Source organism: Schistocerca gregaria, chromosome 8 (assembly GCF_023897955.1).
Source record: "Schistocerca gregaria isolate iqSchGreg1 chromosome 8, iqSchGreg1.2, whole genome shotgun sequence".
In the NCBI taxonomy this organism is placed as follows: Eukaryota; Metazoa; Arthropoda; class Insecta; order Orthoptera; family Acrididae; genus Schistocerca; species Schistocerca gregaria.
In genome coordinates, this window is record NC_064927.1 from 492,775,489 (window position 1) to 492,793,037 (window position 17,549).

Here is a 17,549-nt window from a genome sequence, read left to right on the forward strand (position 1 = left end):
AGAACTAAGACAGTTTGCTCCATTTATCTAAGCAGGAGGAAGAGTGTGGTTTTCACAGTCTGACCCTTTATTTTAGGGCTTTAACACTAAGCCAACCCTTCTGTCGGATATTAAATGGGCCCTAACCCAATGGTTACCCAAAACACTTGACCCTACCTTTATATCGCCTCCAGAACCTGAGATGTGAGTGCCAGAAGATCCCATTTTCATCTGTGGCATTTTAGAACATGTAAGGTAAGCACACTGTCCTGTGCATACCGATTTACATAATGTTTATTACAAGGCATGTGCTATGTTGACAGAGTACTTATTTGGCATCCACAACTTTTGGAAATTTTGAACCCATGTCATTTCCAATCTGATGAGTCACTCGGCAGATGCTCTACCAGCTGCATGGAAGTAACAGTATCATGGGTGAGGGGCCTGTAGCTAAGATAGGAAATTCTAATCACTACCAGTGTTGTAAAATTATCGAGTCTCTTATTATAAAAGGAAACAACAAGAAATAATAACAAAAAATGGGAAAATTATTAAACAAGGAGCAAGCATAACAACAATATTAAAACAACAATGACACACTGAAATCACTGGTAACCAAATTCAACAATTACTTCTTCCTTGTGGAAGCAAACATCACACTGAATAATAAACGACTCAGTACAGGTGGACTGGATCTACTGTGGCATAAACTGCAAGCACCATCTACAGACATTAGTTTTAAAACTACAACACTTACTGAGAAAAAATTACCTTCACTATTTTGGGTTAAATCTGGCACGGAAACAGATGAATTATGCTGCCACAAAAGTCTTTGGTCATTTACCAAATAGCAGTGAAAATCTGACATATAGCTAACCAGCATTTAAGCACAAATTAAAAAAAATCTGAATGACAACTCTTCCTACTCAATAGATGAATTTTTAGATATTTAGGTATGAAGTAGTAATCGTAAAAATTAATTAATTATATCGCATGGAATGCAAATATCACGTAGGATACAAGCATAAATCTGGAGGGGATGGGGAAGGGAAAAGGATGGTGTACGTGTGGGGAGAGAAATGAATGCTGTCTGGTGGAATGTGCAGCGACTAGAATGCCAACAGGCGCAGCGTCATGGAGGTTGTGGGGCAGGGAGGTGGTGAAAAAAGTAGTAAAAAAGCATAGGAGTGGCGAAAGACGCCTGGATACGTTATCAGAGGGCTGCAAATATACAAGGTGGGAGACGAGAGTGGGGAGGAGATGATAGGACTGAAGGAATGGAAATGTTTTGATGGAGGTGTGGGGATAGTATGTTAATCTAGGCTGAGGTCAGGATAATTATGGGAGCAGAGAATGCGTTGTAAGGATAACTCCCATTTGTGCAGTTCAGAAAAGCTGGTGGTGGAAGGAAGGATCCAGATGGCTGAGGCTTCTTATTCCAGTCCTGTCACAGGCTTATCCTACCCTATCAGAGACCAGGCCACCTGTGAAAGCAGCTCTGTCATATACCAACTCTGCTGCAATCATTGCACAGCTTTTTATATTGGTATGACTACCAAACAGCTGTTCGCCAGGATGAACAGCCACCGCCCAACTGTGCCAAGAGCAAAGTAGACCACCCCATGACAACATGCAGCTGAACATAACACATTTGATTTCAATGGCTGGGTCCTTCCCCCAACCACCAGCTTTTCTGAACTGTGCAGATGAGAGTTATAGTTACAACACATTCTTTGCTCCCATAATTATCCCTGCCACAACCTACAGTAATATACTGTCTCCACCCACTGCTCCAACAGTTTCCATTCCCTCTGTCGTATAATCTTCTCCCCGTTCTCATCTACCAACCTGTTTATTTGCAGCCCTCTGCCAATGCATCCACCCGTCTTTGCCCACTCCTCTCCTTTTTTCCCAACTCCCTGCCCCACAACCTCCTGACGCTGCACCTGTTGGCATTCTAGTCCATGCACGTTCCACTTGACAGTGTTCGTCTCTCTCCCCACCCATACACCACCCCTTTCCCTTCTCTGCACCCTCCAGATTACTGCTCGCATCCCACATGATAGTTGTATTCTACTCTAACATGCTAGAGTTGGCGGTCGTGTGTGTGTGTGTGTGTGTGTGTGTGTGTGTGTAATACTGATGAGGGCTGTGGCCGAAAGCTTTATGTACGTGTCTTGTAACTGTGCCTGTCTGTAACTTGGCACGTCTTCTTTAAGTAAGTAGCAAACTATCTTTTCCTACATTGGAGTTTCCATTGTTTGGTAATATTAAAAGCTTGTGCTGATTTAGTAAGACAACCTTTAAAGCTATCATTATAATCAGTCAATGACTCCAGCCATATTTTCTGATAGAATACTGACTTCCTATAGAATACTGATTAATATTCCTGAGCAAAGCTTGACAACAGCCTCTAAGCCCTGGCTTTTGTAAAAAACAGTCTCCACAGAGAACACCATCCATACCTCATAAATGAAGTCCTGTAACAGTGATGTACTTGAGGACAATATTACGGAAATGGAAGAGGATGTAGATGAAGGTGAAATGGGAGATACGATACTGCGTGAAGAGTTTGACAGAGCACTGAAAGACCTGAGTCGAAAAAATGCCCCGGGAGTAGACAACATTCCATTGGAACTACTGACAGCCTTGGGAGAGCCAGTCCTGACAAAACTCTACAATCTGGTGAGCAAGATGTATGAGACAGGCGAAATTCCCTCAGACTTCAAGAAGAATATAATAATTCCAATCCCAAAGAAAGCAGGTGTTGACAGATGTGAAAATTACCGAACTATCAGTTTAATAAGTCACAGCTGCAAAATACTAACATGAATTCTTTACAGACGAATGGAAAAACAGGTAGATGCGGACCTCGGGGAGGATCAGTTTGGATTCCGTAGAAATGTTGGAACACGTGAGACAATACTGACCTTACGATTTATCTTAGAAGAAAGATTAAGAAAAGGCAAACCTACGTTTGTAGCATTTGCAGATTTATTAGAGAAAGCTTTTGACAATGTTGACTGGAATACTCTCTTTCAAATTCTGGGGGTGGCTGGGGTAAAATACAGGGAGCGAAAGGCTATTTACAATTTGTACAGAAACCAGATGGCAGTTATATGAGTCGAGGGACATGAAAAGGAAGCAGTGGTTGGGAAGGGAGTGAGACAGGGTTGTAGCCTATCCCTGATGTTATTCAATCTGTATATTGAGCAAGCAGTAAAGGAAACAAAAGAAAAATTCAGAGTAGGTTTTAAAATCCATGGAGAAGAAGTAAAAACTTTGAGGTTTGCCGATGACATTGTAATTCTGTCAGAGACAGCAAAGGGCTTGGAGGAGCAGTTGAACGGAATGGACAGTGTCTTGAAGGGAGGATATAAGATGAACATCAACAAAAGCAAAATGAGGATAATGGAATGTAGTCAAATTAAATCTGGTGATGCTGATGAAATTAGATTAGGAAATGAGACACTTAAAGTAGTAAATGAGCTATTTGCTATTTGGGGAGCAAAATAACTGATGATGGTTGATGTAGAGAGGATATAAAACCTAGACTGGCAATGGAAAGGAAAGCGTTTCTGAAGAAGAGAAATTGTTAACATTGAGTATAGATTTAAGTGTCAGGAAGTCATTTCTGAAAGTATTTGTATGGAGTGTAGCCATGTATGGAAGTGAAACATGGACGATAACTAGTTTGGATAAGAAGAGAATAGAAGCTTTTGAAATGTGGTGCTACAGAAGAATCCTGAAGGTTAGATGGGTAGATCACGTAACTATTGAATGGAATTGGGGAGGAGTTTGTGGCACAACTTGACAAGAAGAAGGGACCGGTTGGTAGGACATGTTCCGAGACATCAGGGGATCACAAATTTAGCATTGGAGGGCAGCGAGGAGGGTAAAAATCATCGAGGGAGACCAAGAGATGAATACACTAAGGATATTCAGAAGGATGTAGGTTGCAGTAAGTACAGGGAGATAAAGAAGCTTGCACAGGATAGAGTAGCATGGAGAGCTGCATCAAACCAGTCTCAGGACTGAAGACAACAACAACAACAACAACAACAACAACAACAGCTAAACAAGAGATGAGATTCTATAACCTCACCAGAGCCTTTGAATGTGCAGACCACAAAATATTTTTAGTAATCTAACATATTTTGGTATTAAAGATATCCCTTTTTGTGGGGTCTCACAAGGATTTGTACTGGGTCTAGACTTATCCTTAAACTACAATGACTTTAAAGGGCAGCTCAAAATCTGTAACGATCACTGACAACATGAGCGTACCACTAAAGGGTCCAATGTCAACATTACCTGACAGCTCAGATGATAGCCACACAATCCTATTAGTGGTTCACAACAAACAGTAAAAATCTTAATTCAAAAGCTCATACTATGCCATTACAAACATCAGAAAGCAGCTGGTGGCATCAGAACAGAGCATAAAGCTGAATAACAAGTTATTCGTTTACTCATTCGGCATTTACAAAGGCAATCATCAGATTAAATACTTAGTGTGATTTAATAGCTAAAATCTTCTCATAGCTTTGTACTAAATTACAATACAATGTTATTGTAATTATATATTATATTACAAATATTCTTTAGCCATCCTAAGGCTGACACTCTATATACCCTTCAGTTCACAGAATTCACATACAAGTAAAAGGCCAACTGATTGAATTCTATCACTCTCACACCCCGGGCCATCCAAAAGGCCCTATTTGTTCATCAGTTCCTTAAATTTGGCAAAACACATTCCAGTATAATTCAAAGTTGTCCTCAATTTTCTCATTAGGTTGAATCCTTCAGTCTTCTTGTTGGTGTCATTCACCAAACTTTTGTTCTTATGTTCACTTACAGACCATAGTTATTTCCAAGCTGCCTTTAACTCTGCCTTTCAGTTCTTCATTCATTTTCCACAAAGGTTACCTAGATTTAAGTCTGTTTGTAGGTATCAGGATTTGGTGTAGAGAGAGTTTTGGGCTGTCTAGGATTAACTGTTACCACCTAATTTCAGGAGGCTCTGTATTTGCTAGGATGAAAAGCCAGACACATTTGATGGCCCTAAGTGTTCCAGAGATTATCCACATTGCCTCCTCCTGTTTGGATGTCCACTTAAGCTACATATGCACCTCCTATGCAGACTGGTGAACAATATTCAGCCACACTGTACACAAAGGCTAATGCGAAATTGCTCATTCCGCAACCCCACACCGTTCCATCCAATTTCAACAGGATAGCTTGGCTGGACTTCTGTCCAAGACGTATCTCTTATTGTACTGGTTTCTAAAGACAATGGTATTGGCACTTTTGAATATTTCTACCCCCTGCAGAATTTCCTTCTGAAACATAACATGTAATGTGAATTATGTATGTATTCAGCGGAAGCAAATGGCTAGAAAATTAATTACAGCAGATAACTTATTTCCCAGTACATTTATTTCTTAATTCCTTTTTTGTCATTAATAACAAAAATCAGTTTCAGATGAAGAGTTCTCAACAACCTCAAAACAGAGCATGATAATGATCATTTAGAGTTCACGATTTGTCTAGATATCAGAGTGGAGTTGTGTTCTCTGGTGCAAAAATATTTGACTAACTTCACCTATCATAATCAAGAAATTGGGAATCGCTGCCAATTTAAAAGGAAATTTACAAATACTTCATTACTTACTTTTCTTACAAATTACATTCTTTTGTTGAAAATTCCTATTAATTATATGATTGGTAGCAGTGTTCACTGTAAAGCTGCATGACAACAGATTGGGGGGAGGGGGGTGTTAAAGGTCATGACATGACCCTACTAGACACAATTCTTAGCGCATGAAGACTGAGGAATAATTTTGTTTTGGCAACAACAGTGTGTACTCTAATTTGTGTGCTAGCCAGAAGTCATTTCTCTGGTTGTTTTTGCATGTACCTTGAAAATCATCTTGCCTAAAAAGAATATGAGTCACCCACAGTATTGCTTTTTCAACAAACACATCTGCATGCACCAGCTACTGACTGTATTTGCCCTAGAATTCTTTATGAGCATCTGTCTTAACTTCAATGTGTAGGCTTTTTATTGAAGATTCGCTTGGCAATTCTACACATTGTCAGTTCAGGTATACCAATTATTGCAATAATTGCCTTGGATTCTCTTAAATGAACACTTGGGACCTTTTGACCACGTCAGAAGTCCTGGGGGTGTGGCCTTCCAAAAGGCACTTCATTGCCCGTATGCTGGAATCTGAATTTCGGATATTTTAAACACACAAATTATTTCTGTTATTTAGTGCCCAGTGCAAAAGCTTTCAACAGTCAAGCTCCTACACTATTCCACAATTTGTTTCAGCAGCTTGGCCATTTCAAGATTACCACGTTTACTTGGCAGTGCAGAACACCAATAATGTCCTCTGCTAGAAGCATAATGTGGCAGGCAATACAAATTTAAATTTGTCTCAAGTTTAATGACACTCCCTTTAACATCTAATTTTGGATTTTTGCACAGTAAAACTTAGAAACCATTTGATAAGAGTTAATGACTTACCATGATATGGGTCAATCTGATCATCATCTGGCTCAGGTTCATCCATTTCATTAATTTCTGGACGCTGTTGTTTGCGCTTTTCATCACCACTCCCAGCTTCTTCATCACTCTCTTCATCACGTTTCCTTTTGCCATTGGCTGCTCCAAGTTCTGGTTCTCCATCCTTCTCTCCCCCTCCTGCATCATCTTCAGGCATTTCCTCTTCTTTCTCATCCTCTGAGTCACTACCCCACACCTTCATAAAGTAACAATAATAGTTACAGCATTAATATTGAACTGCTAGTTTTAAAACCAAACTACAAAGTCAAATGTAGAAATTGTTATTATAATAATATGAATGGGACAGAGTGCTACTCGTCACTTAGAGAAAGCGTTTAACAACAGGCAGGCACATTTATACATTAGCACTAAAAATATTTTGACAAACATATTAATTGGATTAATTAAAAACAAATATTACACATTTAAATCAGTAATTTATTTCATTGACGGATATTCAATGTGCTATATAGAACTGACCAAGTATCCCTTGTTTGCAACAAACTAGAGAGTAATTTTTTTAAATGTGGACAATGGTGGAGAAAAAGTATTTTGACATTGTTGAAAAATATTTTTAACACATAATTATCATCTACCGTAATAAGCAAATCAATATTTAGTGGAATGTCCCTTGGCTTTTATGACAGCCTCACACCATGCCGGCACTGAGTCTACCAACTTTTGGAATCGATCCATCGGAGTTTTATCCCACTAATTTTTGAGAACTTAAAAAAAAAAAAAGTGTCTTCATTTGAATAATTTTTGTTCTTATTCTGTGATCCAACTCCTCCCCCATATGTTCTATAGGATTCAGATCTGGACTTTGACTTGGCCACTCCAAAACCCAGATTTTTTTTGCTTTTTAAAAACATCATTAATGCACTTGGACTTGTGCTTGGGATCGTTATTTTGTTGAAAATACCATCCAGCTGGTGTTTAGCGTATGGTAGCATTTGAGTCTTCCATCGTTTTTCGAAAATGAACCGATCCATATTACCTTCAATTCGAACTATTGGTCCAACTTCGGAGTGTGAAAAACATCCCCAAATCATCAACCTCCATATTTGACCATGGGAATTAGGTACCGAAAGTCATATCTTTTATTTACAGGATGTCGAATATACTTGGTATCATCAGATGACATTAAATTAAATTTTCTCTTGTCACTCCCCAGAATTTTAGACCAGTCTGAACTTGACCACGATCTGTGCCCATTTGCAAGTCAGGACTTCCTGCTTTTCGTAGACATTAAAGGCTTTTTTATCGGTCTTCATCCATGTACTCCAATGAGTTTCCAGTGTCATCTGACAGTGAAAATGAGTGTCGACGTTATATTTTTCTTTTAATTCTCTTTGTATCATTACAGCTGACTTGCAAACATCGCTTGTTGATAACTTTTTTATGATAAGATCGATTTTAGGAGATTTTTTTTTAACGTCCACTGTGAGGCTTATTTTTGACAGTCTTCTATTTATTATATAATTTGTTCTATGTACTAACAAGCTGACAACACACTTTAAGAATACAAACAACTTCGGTTTGTTTCAGTCCTTGCTTCAGTGCATTTATCACAGTGTTTCTAAAGTCACTAGAATATGTATAAAATGCATATTTGAACCATCAGCTGTTTTTATTTTAAATGAGGATGGTTCAAGACCAAAACCGGTAGATGACTGTGTTTAAAGTAAAAACAGCTGGTGGTTCAAATATGCATTTTATACTTTAGGTAACAGCTGTTGACAGCAACCTTCCAAAAGTGTCACTGGAGTATTCCTTATGTTTCAGTATATTTAAACAACCACTGTAAGTAAATATCACTAGAAATCAGAACTAAGAAGCAAGTAACATCCACGAATTCATGGAGAAAACTGTGTGTCAATATACTTTTGAGCTCACTGAAAGTTGCATTCAACCAGCAGCACAGAGCGTAAACGAACAATTCCCAATCTGACACCTTCGAATAATCATACTGCTCTCCACTATACTCAAGATACTGTCTGGTAGCGTCTTATTTTAAAAGAAATAATTACAAATTTTATGTTGTCAAAATACTTCTGAGTGCTACTTTATGTAGACTGCTGGACTGAAACTATTTTAAATGTGCCAGTCTGCTGCTCAATGCCTCCTCTAAGAGGTGAGCAGCACTCTATTCCTTTCATATTGTTATCCCATTGCAGATTTACCATTGTTTCAAACTGATATTATGCAATTCTTCCACCTCAAATACAATAATGTCCTATATTATATTGAAATATTCCATGTATAAATGCGCTTACAATAAAATGGTAATGTTAGAGCTTAACATACTGTTCAGGGAAAAAATAATACTGTATGAACATAGGGTGCAAGGTGAGGCAGTTGTCTGAGGTGATGAGTCGCACCTGTGTGATTCGCAAATATCTCAGAGAGCCATTCTGGTTCACAACCAAAACCCTGAGCACACTGCCACAGCACCACACTTATGCTTCACCAAACATAAAGTCCCACATTTGTGTCTTTTATGAGTGTACACCTTTTCCACGTGAAGTGGCTATATCTTTTGAGTTCTCTCTTTTTCATTAAAAATAACAAATTTTTTGCAAAATAATTAATTTCAGTTTGGTTTCTCACAGTATAGTACAGTCATTTTGTTCCATTTTGCACAAAATTCAGTCCATGCCATTTCTATCATTGCTAAAGAAGGTCACTGCAAAAGGCAATAGTTGAGGATATCATAAAAATCACACCTTGTACATTTCGGGTATCTATTTCTATGGTCAGGGATGTCTTGGGGAACATGTTTCTCAGATTGCGTGAAACATAAGGGCTCAATAATATAAAGTGAACAGACATGTGTAAAGTGACTGTAGGTCGAAGATAAGGAAAGAAAGCAAATTTCTACTGAACATGGGTGCTGCAGACATCAAAGAATATCTGCAGATTTTCAGCTACCCTTCCAAAACAATGTGTAGCACGGCTTCACGTTATTTTGTATATCGATTACACATACTGCAGGTAAGTGAAAATTGTAACTTAACACTGACACTGTACACAGATACACGCTACAAATAAATGCATTCATTGTTGCTTTGACCCGAAAAATTATTATTATTCCAGATATCCATGAATATACCTGCAGCCGTGGTAATAAGTTTTTAGTGTATAGGGAAGTACACTAGGTGATCAAAAGTATCTGGACACACCAAAAAACATACACTTTTCATATTAGGTGCATTGTATGGTCAGGTACCCCATTCAGTGTCCTCAATAGTCATTAGACATCATGAGAGAGCAGAATGGGGTGCTCTGCCGAACTCGTGGACTTCGAACAGAGTCAGGTGATTGGGTGTCACTTGTGTCATACGTCTGTACATGAGATTTCCACACTCCTGAACATCCCCAGGTCCACTGTTTGTTATGTGGTAGTGAAGTGGAAACATGAAGGGACACATACAGCACAGAAGCGTACAGGCTGACCTTGTCTGTTGACTGACAGAAACAGTCGACAGTTGAAGAGGGTCGTAATGTGTAATAGGCACACATCTCTCCAGACCATCACACAGAAATTCCAAACTGCATCAGGATCCATTGCAAGTACTATGACAGGCTGGAGGTGAGAAAACATGGATTTCATGGTAGAGTGGCTGCTCATAAGCAACACATCACGCCAGTAAATGCCAAATGACACCTCACTTAGTCTAAGGAGCGTGAACTTTGGACGATTGAACAGTGGAAAACCATTATGTGGAGTGACAAATCATGGTACACAATGTGGCGATCCAATGGCAGGGTGTGGGTATGGCGAATGCCTGGTGAACATCATCTGCCAGCGTGTTAGTGACAACAGTAAAATTCGGAGGCGGTGGTGTTATGGACTGGTCGTGTTTTTCATGGAGGGGATTGCACCCCTTGTTGTTTTGCATGGCACTATCACAGCACAGGGCTACATTGATGTTTTAAACACCTTCTTGCTTCCCACTGTTGAAGAGCAATTCGGGGATGGTGATTGCATCTTTCAACACGATCAAGTATCTGTTCATAATGTATAGCCTGTGGTGGAGTGGTTACAAGACAATAACATCCCTGTAATGGACTGGCCTGCACAGAATCCTGACCTGAATCCTACTGAACACCTTTGGGATGTTTTGGAATGCCGACTTCATGCTAGGCCTCACCAACCGACATCAATACCTCTCCTCAGTGCAGCAGTCCGTGATGAATAGGCTGCCATTCTCCAAGAAACTTTCCAGTACCTGATTGAATGTATGCCTGCGAGAGTGGAAGCTGTCATCAAGGCTAAGGGTGGGACAACACTATATTGAATTCCAGCATTACCAATGGAGGGTGCCACAAACTTTTAAGTCATTTTCAGCCAGGTATTCGGATACTTTTGATTACGTAGTGTAGCATCCGCAGTGACCAAGTGGGGAGTCTCATTGTAACAGGATGGGGAAAGATGGCAAAAGAAGTAAATAGTTGTTGGATTCTTAAAAGGAGACTACAGACAATTGGTTGTAGATGCTGGTTAACCAAGACTCAGCATTTTTCTGTGATATGACTGTAATCAACCATGACAGGACGACCAGTAGAGACACAGTGGTGTCATACATGGACAGACAATATAATTAAATAGTTCCACATTCCACGGATCATTTTGCATGACAGATCGTAATGATGTGGAACAAATTATTTTATGTTCACATCACAAATTGATTTGTAGGTGTGGTTAGATTCAAAATATTTTAAAGTTGCTGTTGTTGTCTCCCCTCCCTGCCAAACAGAAAAAATATACAGATTGTATGTGTTAGCTATCACCTTTTACAAATTACAGTAATAAAAATTCTTCTAGAAGGAGTTATCAAGGAGAAACTTTTTCAGTTTGTTTTCAGATTTTACTTTGCTGTCTGTCAGACATTTTACATCACTGAGTAAGTGATGAAAAATTTTTGTTGCAGCAATGTGCACTCCCTAAAGTCCTACAGACAACCTTAACATGGAAAAATGAATGTCACTTTTCCTTCTGGTTTGTAATTACGTAAATCACTGTTCTTTTTGAACTGTAGTGGATTACTTACAACACACTTCATGAGGGAATAAATATATGTGAAGCAATAGTCACAATGCCCAACTCCTTTAAGAGAAGTCTACAATTTGATCTTGTGTGAGCACCACATACTGTGGAACCTCGATTGTACATTCTCCAATTTTACATTTTCCGCAATTCTACATCATAAATTCGTAGCCCCTGTGAAAAACCTGTAAGATCAATGCTAAAAATTCCCTGATATTGCATTTCTCCCTAATAAGGTTTAACTCGGTTCTAAGTTCTTGCTCGACGTCTTGCCTGACTTCGTCCCGTTTTCTTCCTATTGGCATTTGATGTTACTGAACAAATTATGGTTCAAATGGCTCTGAGCACTATGGGACTTAAGATCTGAGGTCATAAGTCATTTAGAACTACTTAAACCTAACTAACCTCAGGATATCACACGCATCCGCACCCGAGGAGGATTCAAACCCGAGACCGTAGTAGTCGCGCGGTGCCGGACTGAAGCACCTAGAACCGGTCGGCCACTATGGCTGATGAACAAGTTAAAAGTGGCTCAAACAACAGATGGTTCGCTCCACTGGTGGTGGCAACATTAAGTGGATATTTTAGGCCACTGTTGGGAGAGGTGGTGTGTGAGAGGAACTGATGTAACCCACGGTCGGTGTTGCCAACACAAGTTGCAACATTTAGCTTCACCACGCAATTACGATATAACTACCGCTACATTACAGCAGTAATGGAAAAACAAGACAGTCGAGGCAAAGTGTTCTGCACCGGGCTAATACATGATGAAGGGGATCAGCCACCATCTTTTCTTGTGCCAGTTATAACTCTGTCTCATCTTTTTGCAGGTATTTCTAATGTACTGTACTCAGCAACAATATCAATCATCAACCTTTCAAATTCAAACTCCGAGTCTCAAAGAATCTGATCGGTCATAATCGAGAAAACATCACCCATTTCCGGCTACTGAACTCTTATTGGCTGGTGACTTGTTAAGTCACCCAACAGCCAGCACAGCCACCACACCATACTAAAACATGTCAAATGAGCTCACCTATTAGATGTGTGGAGAGGGGTAATGGCCCTTCACTGATGGAAGTGCAGGTAGTGAAAGCATTTTGTGAAGTGCTGAAAAACATACTTTTCATGCAGATGAAGTGCTACGACAGAGATGTCACACGGAAATAGATCAAAGATTTTGTGATACCAAATTTTAAAGACTTTCATGTTCAAATCTGACATGATATATTTGCAACAACTACATACACTAATCGTGTATATACTTTACACAACACACACTGTAAATCGTAAAGATTGGCAGCAGTGATATGGGGTACAAAGTGAAACTATAGTGCCTCAGCTTACTTTCAAATATACATTTTACACTGTATAGAAATTCAGTGAGCTTGTAACGTCAGGTGGGGAAGTAAATTCATTTCTTCGTGTCTCTGTTTCTCTCATCAAGCCTAAAATAACACTTCAACGGTGGTGAGAATATGAATTTCAGCTCATAAGAAAAGCATTAAACAATAACAGCGATGGTGACAAAGTATGTCATTAAGCAGATTTCCTCATTTATGCTTATGGTTTAACTGCTTAGCTGTTGTGATGTTATTGGTTTAATTCAACTTGTTCATCAAGTTCTGTCTTTTTCTGGGTGACCACAAAGAATGGTCTCTCAAAGACATGTGTTTTGAACATATAATTTGTAGTCATGGCATGTCAGAAAATAGCTTCATTATCATAGCATGTCACAAAACAGCTCGTTATCTTGTACGCAAATACCAATTCTAATTCTTTAATGAATTTTTACTCACATCTGTGATTTTTTAAGAACTGATGAACTTCATTACCACAAGTTATTGCATAAACACTGTATTGCAAATTTCATTTCCTTCACTTAGTATTGGAGAGGATTATGATTTCTAATCCTATATGTCAAATGAGTTTATGCTCATATTTAGGGGTTTATTAACATTTTCCTCAATTTTGCATTTAAGTCTGGACCGCATGAAAATTTAAAATATGGATTTCATGGTATTATTCTTACATCATTTTGATACACAATGAAAAATTCCTTTCTTAAAAATAAGTTACATTATTCCATATCATGTCATTGCCTGAAAGTACGGAAAATATGTCCACTTATTGTTTTGTCTCTCCTCAAGATCTGCAATGATTCTAAGAGGAAATCTGGCTTAACTAAATTATTTTAGGAGTTTCAAAATGGGTTCTTTCTGGTTTAAATTCTCATCAATACGGGCACCTAAGAATTCTAAAGTTTCCACCTTATTTATTATTTCGTGGCCACATGTTACACTTAGCACTGGCGCACTATCCCTAGATGTGCAAAAATGAATATGTTGTGCTTTTTGAAAATCCTAACATAATAAACCTACAGACTAATCTGTGAAGTGAAGAAGAAGGAGGAGGAGAAAAAAGCGGCTAATGACACATCTGATATCTGAGGAGGAACTCTGATAGCTTAAAGCTAGTGGCTTCTGTCTGCGATTTGTGGTCTCACTATGCAAATAATATTTGGACTTTGTCTTGTGCTCCCATTTGGTGCTATTTTCCTCGTTTAAGAATGAGGTCTTGGCAGTGATACAGTGTGATGCTGCTGTGAAGATTCTGAGTTGCGAGGAGGGAAAAAGTTCTACAACTACCTAAAATAAACATAATTCATTAGAGCGGACTCTTGAACAAAACATTTTTTTTGTCATCTATTTTTTTAAATGTGGATTCTATATTGTGTTCCACAGAGCCCTATAGTAAGTAATCTGCTGTCTTAACAAGGGAACTCCCCATAGCATCTCCTCACCCCCCACCCATGTACATGCACGAGCATTGCTTCCTGCCTGCAGACGAGCAGCCAGGCCAGGTACCTTTCTGGGATGATAACAGTATTTTCTTTTCTTTTACAACCCTACCTCACACATTCACTGACCTTTGCTGACATCTGACCATATTATCAGAAATTCTGTATATTAAATGAATGATATATTTTGTTTTTGATTACCTCTGAATAATATCTTTTGAAACATTGTGAGCTGTTATAGAAAAATCTCTACATTAAGACAACTTGTTTCACCACAAGCCAGTCACCATATGAGAACATTGCCATAAAACTTTCTTACGAGTGCAATTTGTAATGTGTATGTCATAACCACAAAACTTTACAAAAATATGGAACAGATGTCACATAGTTATACTAGTGATATGACTATAAGTGGAATTTCTGTGAGAGGGAGACAAAATCCACTGTACAAAAGCACTGACTGGCTGGCTTGCATACCAAAATGTTAAATATGAGACACATTTCATAATTAATGCACAGGTTGGTACTACTACGGATTCTTTGCTGCAACAACATTGAAAATTACTTCAGATGTATTTGAGAGCTTGAGGAAGAAGCACGTGTTTTTGTGCAGGTGGTCTCGGGTACTGTGACTGTTGTAGGCCCGAGGTCGTACATCAAGTTCGATACTTTATGTGGCAAAAACCCGACAGAAACCCACAGTGCATTAAGTAAAGTTTGTGGTGATACTACAGTGGACCATATTATAATTTCACGTGGAATTAATCATTTTCACAGTGGTCATATGAGCACAGGAGATAACCAGAGACCCGGAAGGCCAAAAATGGCAACAGATGAACAAAGTGTGAAACTTGGGGCAGATGCTCTCGAAGAAGATCACAGTGTGACTTGTGACGAACACTCTGAAGCCGTGGGAATTCTCAAAACATCAGTATTCCGTATCCTGACAAATTGTTTAAAGAAGAGAAAATTTTCTGCAAGGTGGGTCCCTCACTGTTTGACTGCTGAAGAGAAGCAGAAATGTTAAATTGTTACTATTGATGAAACATGGATTGGTGACAGTGAACTGGAGTTCAAATCACAGTCCAATGAGTGGAGATCTTCAGATTTTCCACACTCAAAAAGATTTTGATGCAGTCAATCAAATGAAGATTTTTGCTAATGGCCACCAAGGAATCATCAAGACAGATCGAGTCCCGTGTAGAGCACGTGTCACACCAGTGTATTACTACCATAACTTCATGCAAAATCTGTGCAGAGAAGAGCAGAAAACCTGACCTCAGTTGCTTGAGACTGGGCCACTCGTCCCCACAGCAATGCTTGCCTTCATACTGGCAATGAGGTAGCTCAAAAGCTTTGTGAATACAGATGGGAATTGTTGCCACATCCTCCCTACAGCTCGCGGATATGAGTCCTGGATGGAATAATAGAGCTTCTGACACATTGGGATTCAGTCACAGAGAAGCAGGGAGGTTGAGAGAAGTGTTAACACACTTGTAAGTGAAACTGTGCATTACTTATGACATTTCTCTTGTAATTTTCGCAACTACTTTGAACCTGTGGAATCTGGGTGTGCTTTGTGGTCCACTGTGGATGTAAGAAGACGAGCATTAACATAATGTAGAACAAAGTGTGGAAGCAATCAGTAACAGTAGTTTTCCATTCCCAAAGACAAAAAATTTGGCCACAGGGGGCAGCAGAATTATGCATCAATTGTGGAGAGTTACCATGAAATCACAGTTACAATTAAAGTTTTATTTTGACTTTTTCTGGTATTCTGTTTTTCAGACGTTAATCTAATAATTTCAGCTTAGGAATGAGTGGCTTTTTAGTATCAGTCTTGCACTGTTACAGAGCTGAAAACTAGCAGAAAGAGATCTTTGTTGAAAAAAATGGATATGTCAATGTATAAATAAAACTAGAGTGAGTGATTCAGTGTGACTGACTCTTCTACTTCTGAATTATCACCACATAATCTCCCTTTTATCCTATGTTTGGTACAAAGAATCAATTGCAAATTCACTGGAGGCAGTTAAGGAATATACATTTACTGATACCTTTGTCAACTTCAGAGTCTTATCTGAATGGCAGTAAGATAGACACAGTGTTAAAATCAGTGGTACAGGAGTTATGACCAAATACCCTAATCTTGTCGGTCCATCGACAAAATGTTTCCATTACTGACCATGGCACAGTTATGTTGTGTAATAAAATATCGTGCCCTAAACATTGCACGGAGCTCGTGGGCAATGGCATCGCAGACATTTTATCTGCAGCTTTGTTGTGGATACAAATGAGAAGGAAAATCATCAGTATAATTTCTTTATAAATGTTTAATTTATGATTTGAAAACCACAAAAAATTTTGTCAGTTTTATTATTATTTGTTTATTATGAAACAGTTCTGGATTCTTAGACCAATATTAGGTAACAGTTTACTAATATCCATAAAGATGCTGATTTGCAAATAAACCAAACTTTGAAAATGAAAACTTTTAAGAAGGTAAAGTTGGCAGGAAATTTCATAGCAGCAGACAGGTACAATTAATAGACACTTACAAAAAGCTTTCATCCAGACACTGCATCTTTTAGCAGACTAGTCCCATCACGCTCCACCAGACAGTGCTCCTCTCCCCCCCCTCCACCCCCATCCCCACCCCCACCCACACGCCATACCCTGCTGTCCCTTCTCCTTCCCTGCCCCCCTCCAGATTGCTGCTTCCATTCCACGTGACAGCTGCATTCTGGTCCAGGGTGCCACAATTGGCTGTCATGTGCGCATGAGGTGTGCTCACTTGTGTAAATGAATGGCGAGTGTTTCTCTTTCCTTTTCTGATGGAGTTTGTGGCTGAAAGCTTTGTGTAAGTGTCTTTTAATTGTGCCTATCTGCAACTTAATGTGTGATCTTTATGGTAAGTAGAAATCTATCTTTTCCTACATTGCTGATATTCCAACCTGTTATCTGAATACACTTTATTAATTTTGATTCCTAGAAAATCTTTTGCCACTGACTTTGTGGCAAATGGCTCTCCAGTCTTACTGGCTATTATCAAGTATTTAACAGTTGGAGCTACTGGAATTAAAAAATGACGGAGATGAAAAGGACTAAAATGTAGTGGTAGTTCTGCTATTGAATTTTGGAAGAAG

General features: G+C 39.0%; 1 protein-coding gene across 2 annotated transcripts in view; it reads right to left on the reverse strand.

Moving 5' to 3' along the window:
- The window catches only part of LOC126284458 (midasin), a 481,989-nt gene that overhangs the window by 60,073 nt on the left and 404,367 nt on the right, over positions 1-17,549 (reverse strand). For both annotated transcript variants that reach the window (XM_049983379.1, XM_049983380.1), the window contains one exon: positions 6,515-6,749. In XM_049983379.1, the coding sequence (XP_049839336.1) occupies positions 6,515-6,749 (235 nt within the window). The remainder of the gene's footprint in view (positions 1-6,514; positions 6,750-17,549) is intronic.